Consider the following 16,598-nt stretch of genomic DNA (forward strand, 5'->3'; position numbering starts at 1 on the left):
CCCGCGGGGCGCAGCCCCGCCTGGCACCCCGCCCCCGGGCGGCAGCCGCCGGCCTCCGGGGCCCCGGCGCCGACCGGCCCCGGCAGCGGAGCAGCGGCCGGGCGCCGACCCCGCCGAGAGGGCCGCGAGGAGGGCGCCGGCCGCCCCGCCCCCCCATCCCGCCGCGAGGGCGTGGGGCGCCCGGCAGGCGCCGGCCCGCACGGGCCTCCCCCGGCAGGCGGCGGCGGCGCCGCCGAGAGCGAGACTCACCGTGGCCGGGCTCCTCGGCGGGCGGGGGGGAGGGTGGGCGGTCCCTCCCCGCGGTGGCAGCACGGCCGCCCGGCCCGCTCCTCGGGGACCCGCCGCTTCGGCGAGGCGAGAGGCGCGGCGCCGGGCGAGGGGTGGGGGTCCGGCGGCGCGGGCCGGGGCGGGCGCAGCGGAGCGAGGTCGGGCCTGGCCGCACCGTGCGCCCCGCGCCGCTCCCGCACCTAAAATGGAAGTTGCTCCGGAGAGGCGGGGCGGCTCCGCCCCCTGTCGTCAGCGCCCCCCGCGCCAGCCGTGGGCGGAGCGCGGGGCCGCACGGACTGGCCATGGCGGCCGCCGCAGGGGGGGGGCCCTGGGGGTCTGCCCCGGGTGGGGTCTGTGCCCCGGGGGGTCTGTCCTGGGGCAGTCCATCACCCTGGGCGCTGCCCCAGGGGACACGGTCCCCAGGCAGGGGTCTGCCCTCCGGTGGGATCCACCTCCAGGGAGGCCCCGGGGAATCCCATCGGGGGGGCTGAGCTGCTCCCCAGGCTCGGGGTCTGCCACTGGGGTCGGGGGGTGAGGGGCTCTGGGGACAGCCCAGCCCCTCCAGAGCAGAGCCCCCTCCCCGGGCTGTCCTGCCAGAGCCAGGGGGAGACATGGGACTTCATCCGGGGTGGCATTTGTCCAGCAGCAGGACTCTGCGGGGGGGCTGCGGGCCCACCCCGGGGGTCACCTCGTCCCTCTGGCTCCAGAGGGCCGATGCTGGGTGCAGCCCTGCCAACGCTCGCCCCGGGGGAGCACCCGAGCTCCCCAGCTGGCCCTTGAACCCAGGAGCTTGTCCCAGGTGGATTCTGTCCTGCGGTATGTCCCCTGGGCTCCTGCACCGGCAACTGCAGGTGGAGTGACACAGCCACGGAGAAATACACTGTCAGTCAGTCTAGCCGGGGGCAGGGGGGGCCTGAAGACCCCATTGAGGGGAGCATGACCGATTCTGGGAGGCCTGTCCTGTGGCCAAGGCCACATGGACAGCCAAAGGGCTGCAGGCGCCGGGGGGCCTCGTGTGAGCGCGTGACAGCACCGATGAGACGGATTGCTGCGGCGGGGAGGGTGCAGGGGGCGGCATTAAGGGTGCCTGTCACAGTGGACAGGAACAGCAAGGCAGCTGGGCAAAGTGATCCTGCTCCGTCCGACTTCCACAGCACTAAACCAAACGTGCTGCCATCCCTGCTGGCACGCAGAAACAGCAGGAGGGGACCGGGGGGGGGGGGGGGGGGGGGCAGGAAATCTAAACGTGAAGTTTTGCAATCGCAACTAATCCCACCAGGGAAACATAACTGCAGAGTGAGCAGCAAGCACCCTGCGAGGAAGCAGCACCACGTCCCCAGGCCTGCCGCTGCCGCTCCACGGCCACAGGGTCAGAGCTGAGCTCGGGCAGGCGGGTGCTGCGTGCGCGCTTGCACCTGCACCCCGGTGGTGGAGCATTCCCCCTTCCCCGGGGGGGCGAGGAAGTGGTGCAGAGCCTGCCCCTTCCCACCCTCCCTGCTGCTCACCCGGCAGAAGTGCTGATCCAGGTCTCCCGAAGGCGAATCTCTGGCCCTGGCTGGTGGGATCCAGGCGCTGGGGACAATCCTGCTGGCTCCTGACTACCAAGCTGTTAGTAAGATAACGATGAGAGGAAAAGAGCTGAGGAAGGTTTTGGGTGGGGATGGGTGATTCTAGGGGTAAATATGGGTGGGTTGCTCAGTGAGGTCAGGAGGGGGGGGACAGGCTACTACAGCCTGCGAATGTTTGGAGAAGGTAATCCCCTAGCTGGGGTGGTGTTTGCTAAAGGTGGCACAAAAGGTGTAATGAGGAGAAATGGGATTCAGTGCATGTGAAGGGCGTGTTTTGGGAGACCCCCAAACTCTCCCTGATGTTTGATTTGTAAAACAGATCGCCCAGCCCGCTGGCTGTGAAGAGCAGAGATAGCTGGCCTCTACCCCTCCCCTCCATCCCACAGCGGGGAACTGGGACCTTCTCCCTGTGTCCCTCCATCCTGGTTGTCACCCAGAATGCTGGGACCCCTCCCAGCCCTGTGGTCGAGTGAGAGCGGCTCCTGGATCTCAAATACTCCTCAGCTGCCCTCCCCTCCTCTTCACCCACACAAGAAGGAAGGTGGATGCGTCCCCCGCATCCTGGGGACAAGGAGGGAGAAGAGGTGCTCTCGCGGTTCATTCTGGGAAGAGAAGTCCTCACCTGCCAGTCCCAGGGATCTCTGACACCTCCGAAGGGACAGCTCTCCCCCAGGGAAAAAGCACCACAGACACCTTGCTCCTCCAACCCAGCACCGGCTGCCACGACACGTCCACAACTGCCCAAGTTGTTTGGACAACAGGCTGTCGGTGGGGCGCACACGTGGGCCCAGCGTGCTCACACAAACCCACTGCTCTTGGCAAAGCAAGGTTGAAAGCAGCACGAAATCTGTGGCGCTGGCATGTGGGAATCACCAGATGGGTCTGTTCCACATCAGCTGGCAAATAATTTCAGCCCACAAGTGGATTCCAAGCATGGCCCCCGGTGACTCTCCTCACCCTCCCCTATTACCACCTGAATTATCTGGCCTCCCTGCCCCACCCCAGGGAAGGTGGGTGGCCAAGAGCAGGGCATGCAAGCCATGCTAAGGCTTCACTCGTGCCTAAAAGTGTAGGAGATGCAGGCAGGACGCCCCAATGCGTGGCAGGGGACAGTGCCCAGCAGGTGGCTGCTCTTGACACTGAACACTGGCAACAGGTAAGTGGCCACCGGTGCAAAAAGCACAGGGCAGCCTTCTGCTGTGCCTGGTGTGTGGCCACGTTGTTGCTATTTCGACCAGCCCAGAAATTTAACAACCTTTAAAGTCTTCAGTTTCTTCAAAGATTAAACACACTGTTGAGAACACTCCTCTGCTGGCTCCGAGCTGGAGGTGGAGTCGGGTCTCTTTGAAGCTGAGTGAGTGCCTCTTGTCCCCAGGGCTGCAGGATGGAGCTGGACAGGGTCTATCAGTGCAATGTCAGCTCCAACTCCTGATTCAGCCGTGCCCCGGAACACCCAGTAATGCAGGCTTACTTTTGAAGGCAGGCTGAACCCTGATCCTCTGGCTTCGGCTCACCCAGCAGCAGATCATGCTCTTGTTTGAATATAACTACTGCGGCAGAGGAGTCTGCCCCACTTCTTCCTGGGAAGGAGGGATGTGTTACTAGCATGGGAAAATTTGCCCTCCTTTACAGTAATTACATGTAATAACATCTTGCATGTCCCCTGTCATCCTACAGCGCTGCTGATGCCTTATCCAGATGAGACGCCCAGAAAACGCAGCTACCACCGGAACAGAGCAACACGACTTGTTTACAAGAGAGATCAGTACTGCTCGGCGGTGGAGGACAGGAGGAAGGGGAGGCTGCTGTCGCCAGGTCCAGCGCAGGCGGTTCAGAGAGATGGCCTGCATTGTTCTAAATCAGGATAACGAGGCACTTCCGCAGCCCCTTTCCTATGGGAATCCCAACAGGTTGTTGTCTTCCCCCTGCACAAGGGGAAGCGTGGCACCAGGGGGGTGAACCGACTCATCTGTCGGACGCCAGGGTTAAAAGGGTGGGGGGAAGCTGGGGCTGCCAGAGCTTTTCAGCCCTAATGCGAAGATGCCAAGCAATAAAGCAAGTCCACAGTCCACACCGACACCTTCCCAGAGCAGCGTCTGGCAGCTCCACATGCTCGCCATGGCATTGAGTCAGAGGAAAGCGAGACATCTGCCTCCTGCCCACTGCCTGCTGTGCCCAGCTCTCCCGTGCCTACCCTGCACACCGGCCCACTGTTAGCCTTTGACATCTGACCTCGCTGCACGCCATCGCACTCCTGAACTGTCAAATTCCTATTACACCTTTTGCTCAAATGTGCAAATGTTTTAATTTTTAATTAAATTAATATTTTTTTTTACATTTTTTTTACATTATTTACAACAAAATAAATTAAAAAAATAAATGACTGAAGTGTGCAGAGAAATCTCCTTCCCTCCCAGCCCTGCCGTGATCTACCACTACTTACAACCTCGTCTTCCTCTCCACCTCTAGCTCTTTTCCCAGCCACGGACCCCTGCCTTCATCCTTCCCCTTCTGTGACAGCTGCAGCAAAGTGTGAGCTACCTCCCAAGAACAGGGCAACAGAGGCGACTCCTTTGCTGCAGTGTAGCAACAAAAGCAAAAGGGGACCTCACTGGAAAACAGTCCTGGCTGTCAGTGAGACCCAAGGCGGGAATTTCCGTTCTCCTAAAGAAACCAGCTAAGAATCTGCTGTTTTGCAGCCTTGGGAAGACACGACTTGTCCTGTGGGGAGGCCTCTCTTCCCTCTTCAGAGAGAGCCTGGATAACCAGCGCACATTTAGGCTACCTCCAGGCTAAGCTACCTTCCCTTCTCCTCCCCAGTGAATCCCACCAGGAGATAAACCTGGCTTGACATACCTGATCCACTGAGTCACCGAGGGCTGTGCCCAGCAGCCCACCAAGGACAGGTGCCAGAGTCCCCACCTCAGTAATGCAGGGGCTGTGCCTCAGGTAACCAGCTTCTGAACACCAGAAGGTGGACAGAAGGGTTCACGGTCCTACATGTTTTGCTGGGGTGGCAGCGAGAGCTACTGTCACATTCTTTTCAGCCAGCAGATTCTGGCAGCAAATACGGTCACCGGTCTTTAAAGAGAGGGGTCAACGGAACAAAAAGCTATCAGTGCTTTTTCCAGCATAGATTGTTTGGCTTTGGGTACTAGTAAAAGTTACATTCATAAAAGGCCTCTTTTGTGCATCTACAGTGGGGGTGTTTGCTGGTATTGCCAGATCAAATCTCAGTGAATTTTAGGGGCAGACAAGGCTATTGGCGAGGAGGGAGAGGCAGCACACGCAGCTGCCGGGGGTGCAGCGGAGAAGTGGGCTTTGCGTGACAGGGATTAGCACTGTTGCCGCTGTGAAATACTAAAACAGCCTGAAAGCAAGGGGCCTGTTGTCTGCGCAGGGCCCAGGGTGGTGTGTCGCTGCCCGAAAGCAGTTCCATGGCCCTGCTAGGGCAGTGTGCCCTCCAGATGGACTGAGCCTGACTCACAGGCAGTCCATCCCGCCGGCAGGCCTGCAGGCTTTTCCACCACCCTGTGCCCACTGCGTGCTCTGTCCCAGTCCCAGGAAATGTGGCTGACACGCTTTCCCACAGCCGCCACTGGGGCTCCGGTCCCACTCACTGTCACAGGACACACCAGGCTGTCCATGGGGTGACTGTTCCAGGCTCTGCAAGGCATCGGCATCCCACTAGCAGAGGAGTATCTGTGCCACGTTCCACCTAAAAAACACTTTCCGTAGGCCAGGGAAGCTCGCATGGCAAGGGTGGACTCTGGCCTTGCACAGGAGCACACGTGGGAGCTGTTTTGCGCAGCGTGAGCCTAACTAATGCCTCCAGAGCTGAGGGACTTTGTCCCTCCCGTCATCTGTCAGCTCAAGAGCCCATGGGGCCTCCAAACCCCCTGTGCTCTCCGCCAGGGGTGCAGGGTGTGTGCTCCCCCTTCGCCCAAGGAGGTGGCTGCAGCAACCAGCTCTCTGTTCCTCCTCCAGACAGAAGAGCCGCCGGTGGCCCTGAGCATGTCCCAGGACAGGGAGAGACATTGGGTTGCTTGCCCTTTTATCAGCCCAGCCTCTGGGATGACCTCAGGAGTGGGAAGAGGGACACAAAGGGGAGGGAAGAGCCCAGTTCTGCCTTGGTCTCCTCCCTGGGGTGGACAAGCAAATGCAGCTCTTTCCTCCACAGCCTGAGCAAGGTGACCGGGTGAACGCCTTGGCCTCTGCTCCTAGCCTGGGAGGGGATTTCTCAAGCCACATGAAAGGGAGGAGAGGAGACGCCAGGCATTTCTCCCCTCTTGACGACTGGTGCTTCTGGTGAAGAAAAGTGAGGGCAGGTGTTCTGTTTCCCTTTGCAGCAGGGCTGCAGAGGCACAGGGGATGGGAGTGGGTCCTGTCCCCGAGCCAGCACCGAAGGTTCAGGCTTTCCAGTAGTTGGGACATTGCCTCTCATCTGCTGATTGCGAGGGTAAATCCTCTGAATCAGCACCTTGGGATTTTGTAATTTCACTTCACTCTGCCTCTGTGTCTTTCCTTTGACATCTCTGCCCCACCTGGCTGACCAGGCTGGAAGGTGATTTCCACTGCTGATGTCCCTCCACCTGCAGGCTCCCTGTCAGAGCATCTGCTTGCACCACAGCCTTGGCTGGAGAGGAAGGGGGTTTCTTCTCAGCTTTGCTTTTGATCCCTGCTCAATAAACTCCCCTTCTCCCTACTCTGCTGTCTCAGCGTGGCTGGGGCACGACAGAAAATATTACTCAGCAGAGTGGAAGTCAAGACAGCCCACCATGTCCCAGGGCCAGTTATGTCTCTTCTGTAGGGTTGCAGAGGTCTTCTCTGAAGCTGAAAGTGCTTCCCATGGGGAAGTTTCCAGGGACGGGACCAAGGGTGCAGGGGCCGACATAGACCCGCAGGTGGATCACCAGGCTGGGGTTGAATTTAAAAACATGACGCAGAGGTAGCTGGATTCTGGAATCGGCAGGCAGACCCCTCAGTCAGCATCTGGATCCATCTGCTCCCGGTGAATTCAAGCTTTCCAACTGACAACTCCGATCACTGTAATTCCAAAAGATTGTGAGGGGTGGGGGAGGAAACATCTCTATTTTTCTTCTATTTTTATGAGCATATGATAGCACTTTGATACAAAATTACTTGTTTTGCTGTATCCCTCGGTATTTAGGGCCAGGCTCCAAACCACCCGAGGTCAATGGAAAGACTGCCACTAACCTCAGCAGCCACTGGCCCAGACCCATCATCAGGCACTTTCTTTCTTGCTTTGCATCCATTTTGCATGCAGCAAAAACGGAGAAAAGAAACCACCCTCACATGTCAGATCCATCTGCAAAGCCATGGAAAGTATCAGGGGATGATACCGCATTTGAAAACTTTGTAGGTTAAAATCTACAGCGTCATCTAGACTCCTATTCTTCTGCAGCGCCTGAAATTTCCACCCACTTTGGTTGTTTTTAAGAACAGCTAGTATCTCCGGGCAATCAGGCTGGGATTATTATAATTGTTGTTCGTGTGTGTGGAGTGACTGACGCAGATGTTTTTACAATGGATGCTTTATAAAATGACAAAATACTTTCAAACTAAGTAGGCAGCATCGTTTGCATGAAGGACAGCTTCCCAAGCACCCACTATCAATCTTCCCCTTCAGAAGCCTGCTGTGTGTGTGCCCCACTCCTCCCAAAAGGCGTTAGCGAGCCGCGAAAACACCATTTCTCACACACAGGGCCACAGCAGATTTTGAAAACCTGAAACAAGGCCCGGCGCAGGGCTCTGAGCTGACCAACCCCAGCACCGCATTGCCAGAAGAGCTGCTTTGCAGACAGCACGCTCCCCAGTCACTTATCCTGTGTGCTTCAGTGCCACAGCGCCAGCGACCATGAGCAGCATGGTGCTCCCACCTCGCGTTGTGGCCTGGCAGCCTTGCCTGTGGGCCTGCAGAGCGAGGGTGAAGGCTGGACGGGCCAGGCTGATGCCCACGCCCCTGCCCTGCAGGGTGGTGGCGGGAGGGCGTGGGGCAGCCTGTGGCACGGTGTTGTGCCCACAGCACGGTGTCGGGCCCGTGGCCTGCCACCTCACATGCTCCAAAGCCCAGGGGCTGCCTGCAGCAAAGGCCTGAGCTGAACGCCATGTTGCAGTAGGCCATGAGCCTTCTCTGCCAGGCTGCCGGCACAGAGGAGGGCTACGGGGGATGGCCAGGGTCGCAGGAGGAGTGCGGGGGGGGGTGGGGAGGGCTCCGCTAGGCTCCCGGGCGTGCAGGCCGCAGCCCCGCGATGCCGGCCCTGCCATAGCGGCACACCGCCCCCCCCCCACCCGGTCCCGCCCTCACGCCCTTCCTGCCGCGAGTCCCATTGGCTGGCGGGGCGCGATTGGCTGGCGGGTGGGCCAATGGAGGCTGCCGCTGGGCGGGGCGAGCGGCGAGGCCACGCCAGACGTTGGGCACGAGGCACGCACGTGCTGCGCGGCAGGGGACCACGAGTGGCCGACCCTCCTCGGCAGACCCTCCTCGGCGGCAGGTTCGCGGCGGGCCGGGGCTGCCCGCCCACAGCGGGGGGAAGGGGGGCGAGGGCCCAAACCCCCAGCCCACCGGGTTCCCCCCGGGCGGAGCGCCGCGGGTGGCGCCCCCTGGCGGCCCAGCGGAACCCCGGGGGTTTCCCGGCCCGGTGGCTACACGTGGCCGGTGCCCGGGCCCGTGGGGTGCCACACGGGCACTGCATGGGTGCACAGGCTGCCCGGTGCTGTGTGCAGGCATTGCAGGGTGATGGTGCAGCAGTGCTGACTGTTGCACAGCTGCACGGGCGCTGCAAAACATGCCTCCGCCCACGCTCCTCTGCAGGCCCCATTACATCCTGGTCCCAAACCATTCTGGCCAGTCCACTACGGGGATGGTGAGTGCTGGTCCCGGGTCCCCAGCTCTGCGCTGTCCCCACAGGGTGCCCATGGGCTCTCCATCAGCCACCCCGAGGCTGCTCTACCACAGCACCCGCCTGCTCCGCAAAGCCTTCCAGCAGCTCCACCAGCAGCAGCAGCGAGGGGATGTTTTCTGCGACGCAGTCCTGCAGGCTGAAGGTGAGCAGGCAGCATGGCTCAGGGAACTGGGGGGCCAGGAGCCGCAACCCCCAGGAAGGGCAGCCAGAGCTTCGGGGTGGTGACGGCCACTGCACTGTTGGCTTTGCAGGCGAGGCAGTGGTGGCCCACTGCTGCGTCCTCTCCGTCTGCAGCCCCTTCTTCATGGAGCAGCTGGGCCAGAAGCTGCCCCCCCAGGGTTGCAGGGTGGTGCTGGAGCTGGGGGGGCTGAAGATCAGGGCACTGCGCAAGCTGGTGCACTTCCTCTACACTGCTGAGCTGGAGGCCACACAGGAGGAGGTGCAGGAGGTGCTGGCAGCTGCCCGCCACCTTCGTGTCACTGAGCTCGAGTCCCTGGAGCTCCGGGAGGGACGCCTGGTCAGGCTGGGACCCCAGCGGCAGCTCAATCGCTCCTGCCTGCGCGCCCCCCAGCATGTCTCCCCCGTGACAGTGGGTCACAGGGCTGAGCCCAGGGTCAATGCCGTCCCCCCGTGTGAGGGGCCACGCACTCAGGGGACCGTGCAGCCCAGCTCTGTGGGGCGGATGAAACTGCGAAAGGTGGAGAGCTGGGGGTGCTGGGAGGTGGTGCAGGAGAGGCAGCCCCCCACTGTGCCCAGCACGGTGGCAGTGAGTGACAAGGGGCTGATGGAACCGCAGCCACCCCTGCACGCAGGTGCACTGGGGCAAGCAGGTGGGCACTTTCCCCCACAGCGGGCCTGGAGGAAGCAGGGCCAGGTGCCTCCCCCACCCCAGCAGGGCTGCAGGCAAGCGGTGCCTCTGGGGGACCCCCTGGGGGACTCCGATGAGGAGGAGGTGGATGTAGGGACAGTGGAGCCATGCCTGCCCCCCAGCACTGTCTGTGTCTGGCCCTGTCCCTCATCCGAGTCAGATGAGGAGGTGGATGTCCTCACCTAGGGGGGGGCTGGTGCTGCTGCCTGCCCTCAGGGCAATGTGGCAGAGCTGCCCTCACCCCAGGCCCAGAGGCTGCAGCAGCCCCGGGCTACATGGCGTTGAAATAAAGTGTTAGCACTGGTGGAGCTTCGCTGTGGCCTGCCAAGCTTTATTGGGGAATTTGGGGGGAACACAGGGGGATGCAGGGGCTCCGGCAGTGGCTGCTTGCGGCAGAGCTGCAGCATCGGAGACGGGACTGGGGCTCTTGGGTGTGCCCCACTTCATCTCGCCTCTTCATAGATGCTCACACCGCAGGTGCCAGTGCCAGCTTGGCTGTGGGGAGGGTGGTGGTGCGTGGTTCCTGTTCTCATCCCGTCCTTGTCCCCATCCTGTCCCACTCTTCTCCCTGTCCCATCCCCGTCTCCATCCCATCCCATCGCAGTCCCATCCTGCCCCTGTCCCCATCATGTCCCGTCCCTGTTCCCATCCCATGCCTGTCTCCAGCCCATCTCATCTTTGTCCCCATCCCGCCTCTGTCCCCCATCCCATCCTGTCCCTCTCCTGTCCCCACGCACCTGGCTGCCACCTCTATGCCAGGTTGCTCTTCAGGGCTTCCACCACGGCCTCCGGCTGGGGGAACTTCAGCTTGCGTGGCGGCCCCTTCTTGATGCCACTCCACAGTTCCACGGCTGGGGAGGGCAAGGGGGGACAGGTCAGGGCTGCCAGGGGTCCACCCGCCCCCCCACCCCCGCCCCTGGCACTCACTGCTGCCATCCTCCTTCACCAGGGACACCTCGAAGCTGTTCCTGCGCGGCTGCCGGGGGTTGATGTCCACGGGGAGGTGGGCTACGGCCCCGCGCAGGGCCTCACTCACCGCCGCCGCCGTGCGCCCGAACACCCGTCAGCTCTTGCTGGGGGGAGCACAGGGCAGGGGGGTCAGCACCTGGGGAAGGGGCTCCGCTCCCCGGGGGTGGGTCGGCACCGCGCGAGGGCACCCCGCCTGGCTCACCAGTGCTCGATGACGACGCGGGGGCCCGTGACCCCCGGGCTGCCCTCGCCCTGGGCGCGCAGCCGCTTCTGCGGGGCTGCAGCCTGCTCCAGTGCCTCGGCCGGCGGCTGCCGGGCCCCGCGCTTCCTGCCGCGGGAAGCCATCCTGCGGGGAGGCCGGGGCCGCGCTGTGGGGAGCCCGCTGCGGGGCGGGGGGAAGCAGTGACGAGGCTCGGCAGGGGGAACGAGACCAGGGCACCCACTGAGGGGGGTGAAAGGGGGGCGCCCACTGGGGTCCCGCCACGTAGGGTGATGCGGTGTCCCCAGAAACCCCGCCGGGGGGGGGGGGGGGGGGGGGAAAGAACGGAACCCGCGTCTCCTACCTGCCGCGCCGCGTGCCGGACTGGGGCGCTGCGCCGGGCTGTGCCCTAGGGTGAGCCGCAGGAGGGGGGCGGCAGGAGGCTATCACCGCTGAACGGCGCCCGGAGCCCGCGGGAACCGGGAAGGCACCCCCATACTCAGCCCGCTCGCCTCCGCGGGACCATCTGACCCTTCCCGGGGCAACGGCGAAGTGCCGGGCCGGCCCGCTGTTACCTCCGCCTCCCCCTCCCCGGCAGGGGCAGTGGTTCCGCCCGCGTGCCCCTTCCCGCCGTGCTGCCGGCGCAGTCGCGGCAGCCAACCAGCGCGCACAGCCCAGCCGCGCGCCGCCCGAAGCCCCGCCCCCAGCGCTCAGCCCCGGCCCCCCCACGGACACGGACACGGACACGGACACGGACCGTTTATTGTCAGCGATGAGGATGAGCGTTAACCGAAGGCGGGGTCTGTCCTAGTGCCCGTCCCCGCCGGCACCGGGGTCCTGCCCGCCGGGGCTCCCCCGCTCTCCCGGGGCAGGGCCAGGACACGCCCCACGGAGCAGGCCGCAGGCAGGGCCGAGCGGGCGGGCAAGCCCTGCGGGGCCGGTGCCACCGGGGTGACGGTGACGCGACGATGGGTGATGACACGGGGCAGCTTCTACTTGTCCTTCTTGGTCTCCCCGTCGGGGTGCCCGGCAGCTGCCTGTTGAACAGAGGGCTCCTCGGGCCCCTCCTCCCGCGGCTTCGACTGCTTCTTGGCTTTCTGGTAAAGCTCGTTGAGGTTGAACTCCCGGATCACGTTTTCCTGCGGCCCAGAGACAGTGTTGGCACCCCCGGGGACCCCCGCAGCCCCTACCCTTCCCAGGTCACAGGCTGGCTGCCAATCCCCATCCTGCCCTGGGGTGGGGGGTGGGCAGCGGGCTGGAACATCCCACCCACCTCAGAGAAGGTCCAGGAGACAGCCCGACCCTTCTTGTCGATCTGTGGCCGACGCATGGTCTCTGTCCCACCCTGGAAGAGGATGAGTGTGGGCAGCTGCTTTGTGAGGGGTGAGGTGCTGACCTTGTACCTGTGGTGGGAGGGGGAGAGGCTGATGGTGACCCTCGGGCAGCTGCAGCAGGGGGCTGGGGGCTCCCATGGACTCTGCCCCAGCACGGATCCCACCGCCCAGGCTGTCTTCCCACCAGACCTGGTGCTGACGTCCGTGTACCGGCCGACATCCACCTTCCCGAAGTGCAACCCCGAGCAGTTGTACCTGGGGAGGATGGAGGGACACGGCTGCCAGTGCCACGGGTGACTGCAGGGCTGGGTGCAAGCCCTGGCCCCGCGACTCACCAGGGCCCCCGGCAGGCGCCACTCACTTGAGAGAGAGGTCAGCAAAGATGGGGGCGAAGGACTGGCACTCGCTGGACCAGTTGGCAAAGAACTCGACGATCCAGGTCACCCGCTTGTCCCGCTCCAGCTCCTCCTGCAGCACGGGTGTGGGGCTTAGCAGGCGACACAAGCACAGCCCGCCAGCACCCCCCTCAGGAGATACTCACATCTATGGTCTTGTCGCTGAAATACTTGATGTACTCGGGGCCCATGTAGAGGGGGGGCTTGCACGTCATCAGGAACACTGCAACAACAGCGGCCCTGAGCCCCCCCCACCCCCCAGTGCCTGGAAGGCCTAGGATGGGTTTGGGATGAGGCTCCTCCTTTCCCAGAGCAGCCCAGGGGAACCACGGCAGAGTGAGCCCTGGGGCAGGCGGACTTCCTTGAGCCCTGCCTCACCCACTGCTGCCCCCAAGCCCGAGCCCACGGAAGCTCCTCACACCTGCAGCCTCCTCCAGCAACAAAGGCCAAAGGTTGACCCCACAGCAAGAGGGAGCTCTGGCTCATCCAGCCAGGTGGCACAGGGGACAGGTAGGGACGGCTGGTGCTGAGGGCAGGCCAAGCCATGCCAAGGAGGCACTACTGCTGCCTCCAGTGCTCTGGGCTCCCCCTGGCAGATCTCACCTATGCAGAGCGTGAGGTAGAGCAGGCCCATGCGGATGTCGAGGCGGAAGAAGAGGATGGCATTTGCCACTTTGCTGAACATGAAAATGTTCCCGATGTGCTGCTCCACAGTGACTGTGGAAGGGAAAGAGGGATAGAAGATGGGACCAGATCCCCCCAGAAGACAAGGGAGATCTTGAGGGAGGGCCAGATTTAGTCCTCCAGACCCCAATCCACTCAGCTTCTCAGGTAAGGTCCCTTAAGCAGCCCCACAGTCACTCAGGCCCACCCCGCAGCACAGGCCCCAACTCACTGGAGCGTCGGTTCTTCATCATCACGATGGCACTGAGGAACATGAGGATCTCCACCTCCCGCTGGGACAGGAGAGATGGTGTGAGCAGGAGGCACCCATGGGACCCTGCAGCCACAGCAGAGCCTGGGAGCAGCCACCAGTGCCAACCACAGCCCTATTGTCCTCCCATAGTCAGGCTGCTCCTGGCCCAGCCTGGCACCGGCATGAGTGGCTGTGCCAGGCCCTGCTGGCCCCAGCTCTCTGCCAGCTCCCTGCCTCCTCCTGCAGCTCCTTCCCCTCTGGATCTTGAGAGGGAGACAGCAAGGAGGAGGCTGCCCCTGCCACAACAGGCACGGCCTCCCACCCTCGCCAGCACCTGAGGAGCCCTCAGCAGCGGGAGAGCATCGGCAGAGCAATGACAGCGGCTGCTGGGCTTTCCCCTCCCTCAGCTGGGCCGGCTGCAGCCCTAGCAGACAGCCGGGCACAGGGGCTCGGGGATGGGCGGCAGAGCCAGGTCAAGCCCGGCAGGCTGCACGAGTGGGAGGGGAGCCAGGCCCGCCCGGGGAACACCGGAGCGGGCACAGGGGGCGCAGGCACGGTGGGGGGGGAGCACGGGGAGGGGGCGGGCTCGGGCCCAGAGCGGGCCCAAGTCAGCAGCAGGCCGGGCCGCCTCACCCAGTCGAAGTCGCAGGGGTTGCCGTCCTCCCGCTGGGAGGGTAGCCCTTGGCAGAGCGGCGGGACCTTGCGGACGAGCAGGAAGGCGGTGGCGAGCAGGGCGGAGAGCGGGTAGTAGGGCCGCGCCAGCCAGCGGCACAGCCCCGGCACCGAGTACAGCAGCGCCAGCAGCGGCGCCAGCACCGCCATCTTGCCCTCTGCTCAGCAGCTGCCGCACGGCCGCCCTGCTCCTATTGGCCCGCTCATCTGCGGGAGGCGGAACGCCCTGCGGCCCCGCCGGCCAATAGCAAGCGGCGCTGCCCGGCGCTCCCCATACGGCGGCGGGCCAATGAGGGGGGAGGAGAGAAGCGGCCAATCAGAAGGCTGGGGCCGAGTCTCCCGTAGCAACGGGGGCAGCGGGCGGGGCCTGAGGGGCGCTCGGCCAATCGCGGCGGGGCGGCCCCGCGCGGGGCACGCCGGGAAGATGGAGAACTTCTCGGCGCTGTTCGGCGGGGCTGAGCCACCGCCCGCCGCCGCCGCCGCCCTGGGCTTTGGGCCCGCCAAGGCGCCGGGCGCCGGGGCCGCTCCGGCTCCCGCCTCCGCTGCGCCGCCGCCGGGCGAAGACGCGGCCCGCAAGGCCGCCGCCGGCCCCTTCTACTTGCTGCGGGAGCTGCCAGGTGCGGGGCGGGGCCGCGGGGCGGGGGCGGGCGTCGCACTCGGCCAATCGGCACGGCGGAGCTGGGGCGCAGTGGTGACTGGCCGCGCGATGGGCCAATGAGAGGAGAGAGTGGCGGACAGGGCGGCGTGAACTGACAGCGCGACAGGCCAATGCGCGCGCGGGGGGGCGGGGCCAAGCTGTTCGTTTTCGAATGGGGAAGTGGGGCTGGGGCGAGGGTCCCGGGGCGGGGCCGGGGGGGTCCCCGACGGTGGGATGGGGCGGCCTGGCTGGGCGGCAGCACCACCCCATCTCCCCCCCCGCGGCGGGCGCAGGCACCACGGAGCTGACGGGCAGCACCAACCTGATCACGCACTACAACCTGGAGCACGCCTACAACAAGTTCTGCGGCAAGAAGGTGAAGGAGAAGCTCAGCAACTTCCTCCCCGACCTGCCCGGCATGATCGACCTGCCCGGCTCCCACGACAACAGCAGCCTGCGCTCCCTCATCGAGAAGCCCCCCATCTGTGGCAGCTCCTTCACCCCCCTCACTGGCACCATGCTGACGGGCTTCCGCCTCCACGCTGGCCCGGTGAGCCCGGGGCTGAGGGCTGGGGGGCGGCCCCTGGGGCAGGAGGTGCCCGGCCCCGCCTGACCAGCCCTGGTCTCCTCTCCCCAGCTGCCTGAACAGTGCCGGCTGATGCACATCCAGCCACCCAAGAAAAAGAACAAGCACAAGCACAAGCAGAGCCGCACCCAGGATCCTGTCCCCCCAGGTATGGGGCTGCGCTTCACCGCCGCAGCCGTCCCCTCTTCCCTTCAGCCCCGGGGAGGCCCAGCTCATCCAGCCCTCTCATTTCTCCAGAAACCCCCTCAGACTCCGATCACAAGAAGAAAAAGAAGAAGAAAGAGGAGGATCCAGAACGGAAGAGGAAGAAGAAAGAAAAGAAGAAAAAGAAGGTGGGTGGGGAGAGCCGCGGCCTGATACCCAGCCTGTGCCCACCCTAGGGGCCGTCTGGCAGTCGCAGGGCCTGGAGCCAGCGCGTGGCCATTCCCCAGGGATGCTGCTGTCAAGCAGGAGGTCTCACGGGATACCTGTCTGTCCTTCCTCTGCAGAACCGGCACAGCCCGGAGCACCCAGGGGTGGGCGGCTCCCAGGCCAGCAGCAGCAGCAGCTTGCGGTGAGGCCGTGCCGGCGCCGCCCCGGGAATCCCCCAGCCGGCGGGAACAGCCTTGACTGACCTGGGAGGGACTCATCCCTCTTGTGGCGCTCGGCACGGGGGCACGGGCTGGCCTGTCCCCCCACCCTGGCAGAGAGGACACCCCCACAGCCCCCCACTTGTGTCGTGCTGCCAACTGGGACCAGGGGACACGGACTGCTGGCACTGAGGTTGCCAACCTTGGCCTTTTATACCAACACAGCCCGGTGCTTCAGGGCCTCTCCTTTTTAGTCACCTTTTGATTAAAGTCTCTGCTCTGAGGAGGGGCTGGTGGCAGTGGCTGCTGCAACCCTCGGCCGTTGTGGCGAGGCGAGGAGCTGAGACCGGGAGCGTCCATGGGGCGTGCGGGATCTGCGCCGCCCTGACACGCTGTGGCCTGGGATGGAGTATCATGGCCGAGCTCCCAGCCCGTCTCCTGCCCAAGCAAGGGTGAGGCGGGCTCCGACCTTGGCTCTGGCTGTTGGGCTGGGTTGAGGGACTCTCTGCTCCTCTGCCCATCACCACCCGGGCCTGGCAAGGACAGGAGTGACCCTGGAGAGGCACCGTGTCACTGTGCAGAAGCAGCTGCTGGCAGAGCACCCCTGCTGCCATTGCAGGCACCGGGAGCTCCAGCAGCAGTCCTGGCATGACACCAAAGTCCTCCTTTGGTCCCAGCATCTTGCACAGGAT

At 64.1% G+C, this 16,598-nt stretch overlaps 5 protein-coding genes across 8 annotated transcripts in view; 2 read left to right on the plus strand and 3 right to left on the minus strand.

Annotated features, from left to right (window-relative positions):
* The window catches only part of CTNND1 (catenin delta 1), a 31,321-nt gene extending 30,828 nt beyond the window's left edge, over positions 1–493 (minus strand). The window contains exon 1 of one of the 2 annotated variants that reach the window (XM_080404470.1): positions 250–493. The gene's annotated coding sequence lies outside the window, so the exon portion shown is untranslated. The remainder of the gene's footprint in view (positions 1–249) is intronic. The other variant, XM_080404476.1, reaches the window with a different exon arrangement.
* A 1,279-nt stretch (positions 494–1,772) lies between these two features.
* On the plus strand, positions 1,773–9,937 carry BTBD18 (BTB domain containing 18). Of its 2 annotated transcripts, XM_080404519.1 has the most exons (3): positions 8,143–8,350; positions 8,767–8,903; positions 9,013–9,937. In XM_080404519.1, exons 1-3 carry the CDS (start codon positions 8,223–8,225, stop codon positions 9,813–9,815), a joined length of 1,068 nt encoding a protein of 355 aa, XP_080260645.1. In that variant the 5' UTR covers positions 8,143–8,222; the 3' UTR covers positions 9,816–9,937. The 2 variants fall into 2 exon arrangements, with proteins under 2 accessions (XP_080260644.1, XP_080260645.1); XM_080404518.1 differs by having other exon boundaries at positions 1,773–8,350; positions 8,767–9,937.
* On the minus strand, positions 9,934–11,294 carry SELENOH (selenoprotein H). The gene is made up of 5 exons (XM_080404541.1): positions 11,162–11,294; positions 10,801–10,980; positions 10,557–10,702; positions 10,367–10,480; positions 9,934–10,124 (listed from the first exon to the last, which is right to left on the minus strand). Exons 2-4 carry the CDS (start codon positions 10,941–10,943, stop codon positions 10,380–10,382), a joined length of 390 nt encoding a protein of 129 aa, XP_080260667.1. The 5' UTR covers positions 10,944–10,980; positions 11,162–11,294; the 3' UTR covers positions 9,934–10,124; positions 10,367–10,379.
* A 249-nt stretch (positions 11,295–11,543) lies between these two features.
* On the minus strand, positions 11,544–14,318 carry TMX2 (thioredoxin related transmembrane protein 2). 2 transcript variants are annotated; one of them, XM_080404530.1, is made up of 8 exons: positions 14,076–14,308; positions 13,422–13,482; positions 13,130–13,243; positions 12,673–12,749; positions 12,493–12,599; positions 12,321–12,386; positions 12,071–12,200; positions 11,544–11,936 (listed from the first exon to the last, which is right to left on the minus strand). In XM_080404530.1, exons 1-8 carry the CDS (start codon positions 14,262–14,264, stop codon positions 11,790–11,792), a joined length of 891 nt encoding a protein of 296 aa, XP_080260656.1. In that variant the 5' UTR covers positions 14,265–14,308; the 3' UTR covers positions 11,544–11,789. The 2 variants fall into 2 exon arrangements, with proteins under 2 accessions (XP_080260656.1, XP_080260655.1); XM_080404529.1 differs by having other exon boundaries at positions 12,071–12,386; positions 14,076–14,318.
* A 33-nt stretch (positions 14,319–14,351) lies between these two features.
* Positions 14,352–16,189, plus strand: MED19 (mediator complex subunit 19). The gene is made up of 5 exons (XM_080404532.1): positions 14,352–14,731; positions 15,045–15,301; positions 15,389–15,485; positions 15,575–15,669; positions 15,826–16,189. The coding sequence occupies exons 1-5, from the start codon at positions 14,404–14,406 to the stop codon at positions 15,892–15,894; spliced, it is 846 nt and encodes a 281-aa protein (XP_080260658.1). The 5' UTR covers positions 14,352–14,403; the 3' UTR covers positions 15,895–16,189.
* The last annotated feature ends 409 nt before the right edge of the window (positions 16,190–16,598 follow it).

The sequence above is a fragment of the Falco punctatus genome, assembly GCF_963210335.1.
Source record: "Falco punctatus genome assembly, chromosome: 10".
In the NCBI taxonomy this organism is placed as follows: Eukaryota; Metazoa; Chordata; class Aves; order Falconiformes; family Falconidae; genus Falco; species Falco punctatus.

Coding starts and splice junctions, on each gene's coding strand:
- BTBD18 (XM_080404518.1), top strand. CDS start 8,026: ATGGCCAGGGTCGCAGGAGGAGTGCGGGGGGGGGTGGGGAGGGCTCCG. Junction 8,351..8,766: donor CAGACCCTCCTCGGCGGCAG/GTTCGCGGCGGG, acceptor CTGTCCCCACAG/GGTGCCCATGGGCTCTCCAT.
- TMX2 (XM_080404529.1), bottom strand. CDS start 14,264: ATGGCGGTGCTGGCGCCGCTGCTGGCGCTGCTGTACTCGGTGCCGGGG. Junction 13,244..13,421: donor GATGAAGAACCGACGCTCCA/GTGAGTTGGGGC, acceptor TCCCTTCCACAG/TCACTGTGGAGCAGCACATC. Junction 12,387..12,492: donor TTTGCTGACCTCTCTCTCAA/GTGAGTGGCGCC, acceptor CATCCTCCCCAG/GTACAACTGCTCGGGGTTGC.
- MED19 (XM_080404532.1), top strand. CDS start 14,404: ATGAGGGGGGAGGAGAGAAGCGGCCAATCAGAAGGCTGGGGCCGAGTC. Junction 14,732..15,044: donor CTTGCTGCGGGAGCTGCCAG/GTGCGGGGCGGG, acceptor CGGCGGGCGCAG/GCACCACGGAGCTGACGGGC. Junction 15,670..15,825: donor AAGAAAAGAAGAAAAAGAAG/GTGGGTGGGGAG, acceptor CTTCCTCTGCAG/AACCGGCACAGCCCGGAGCA.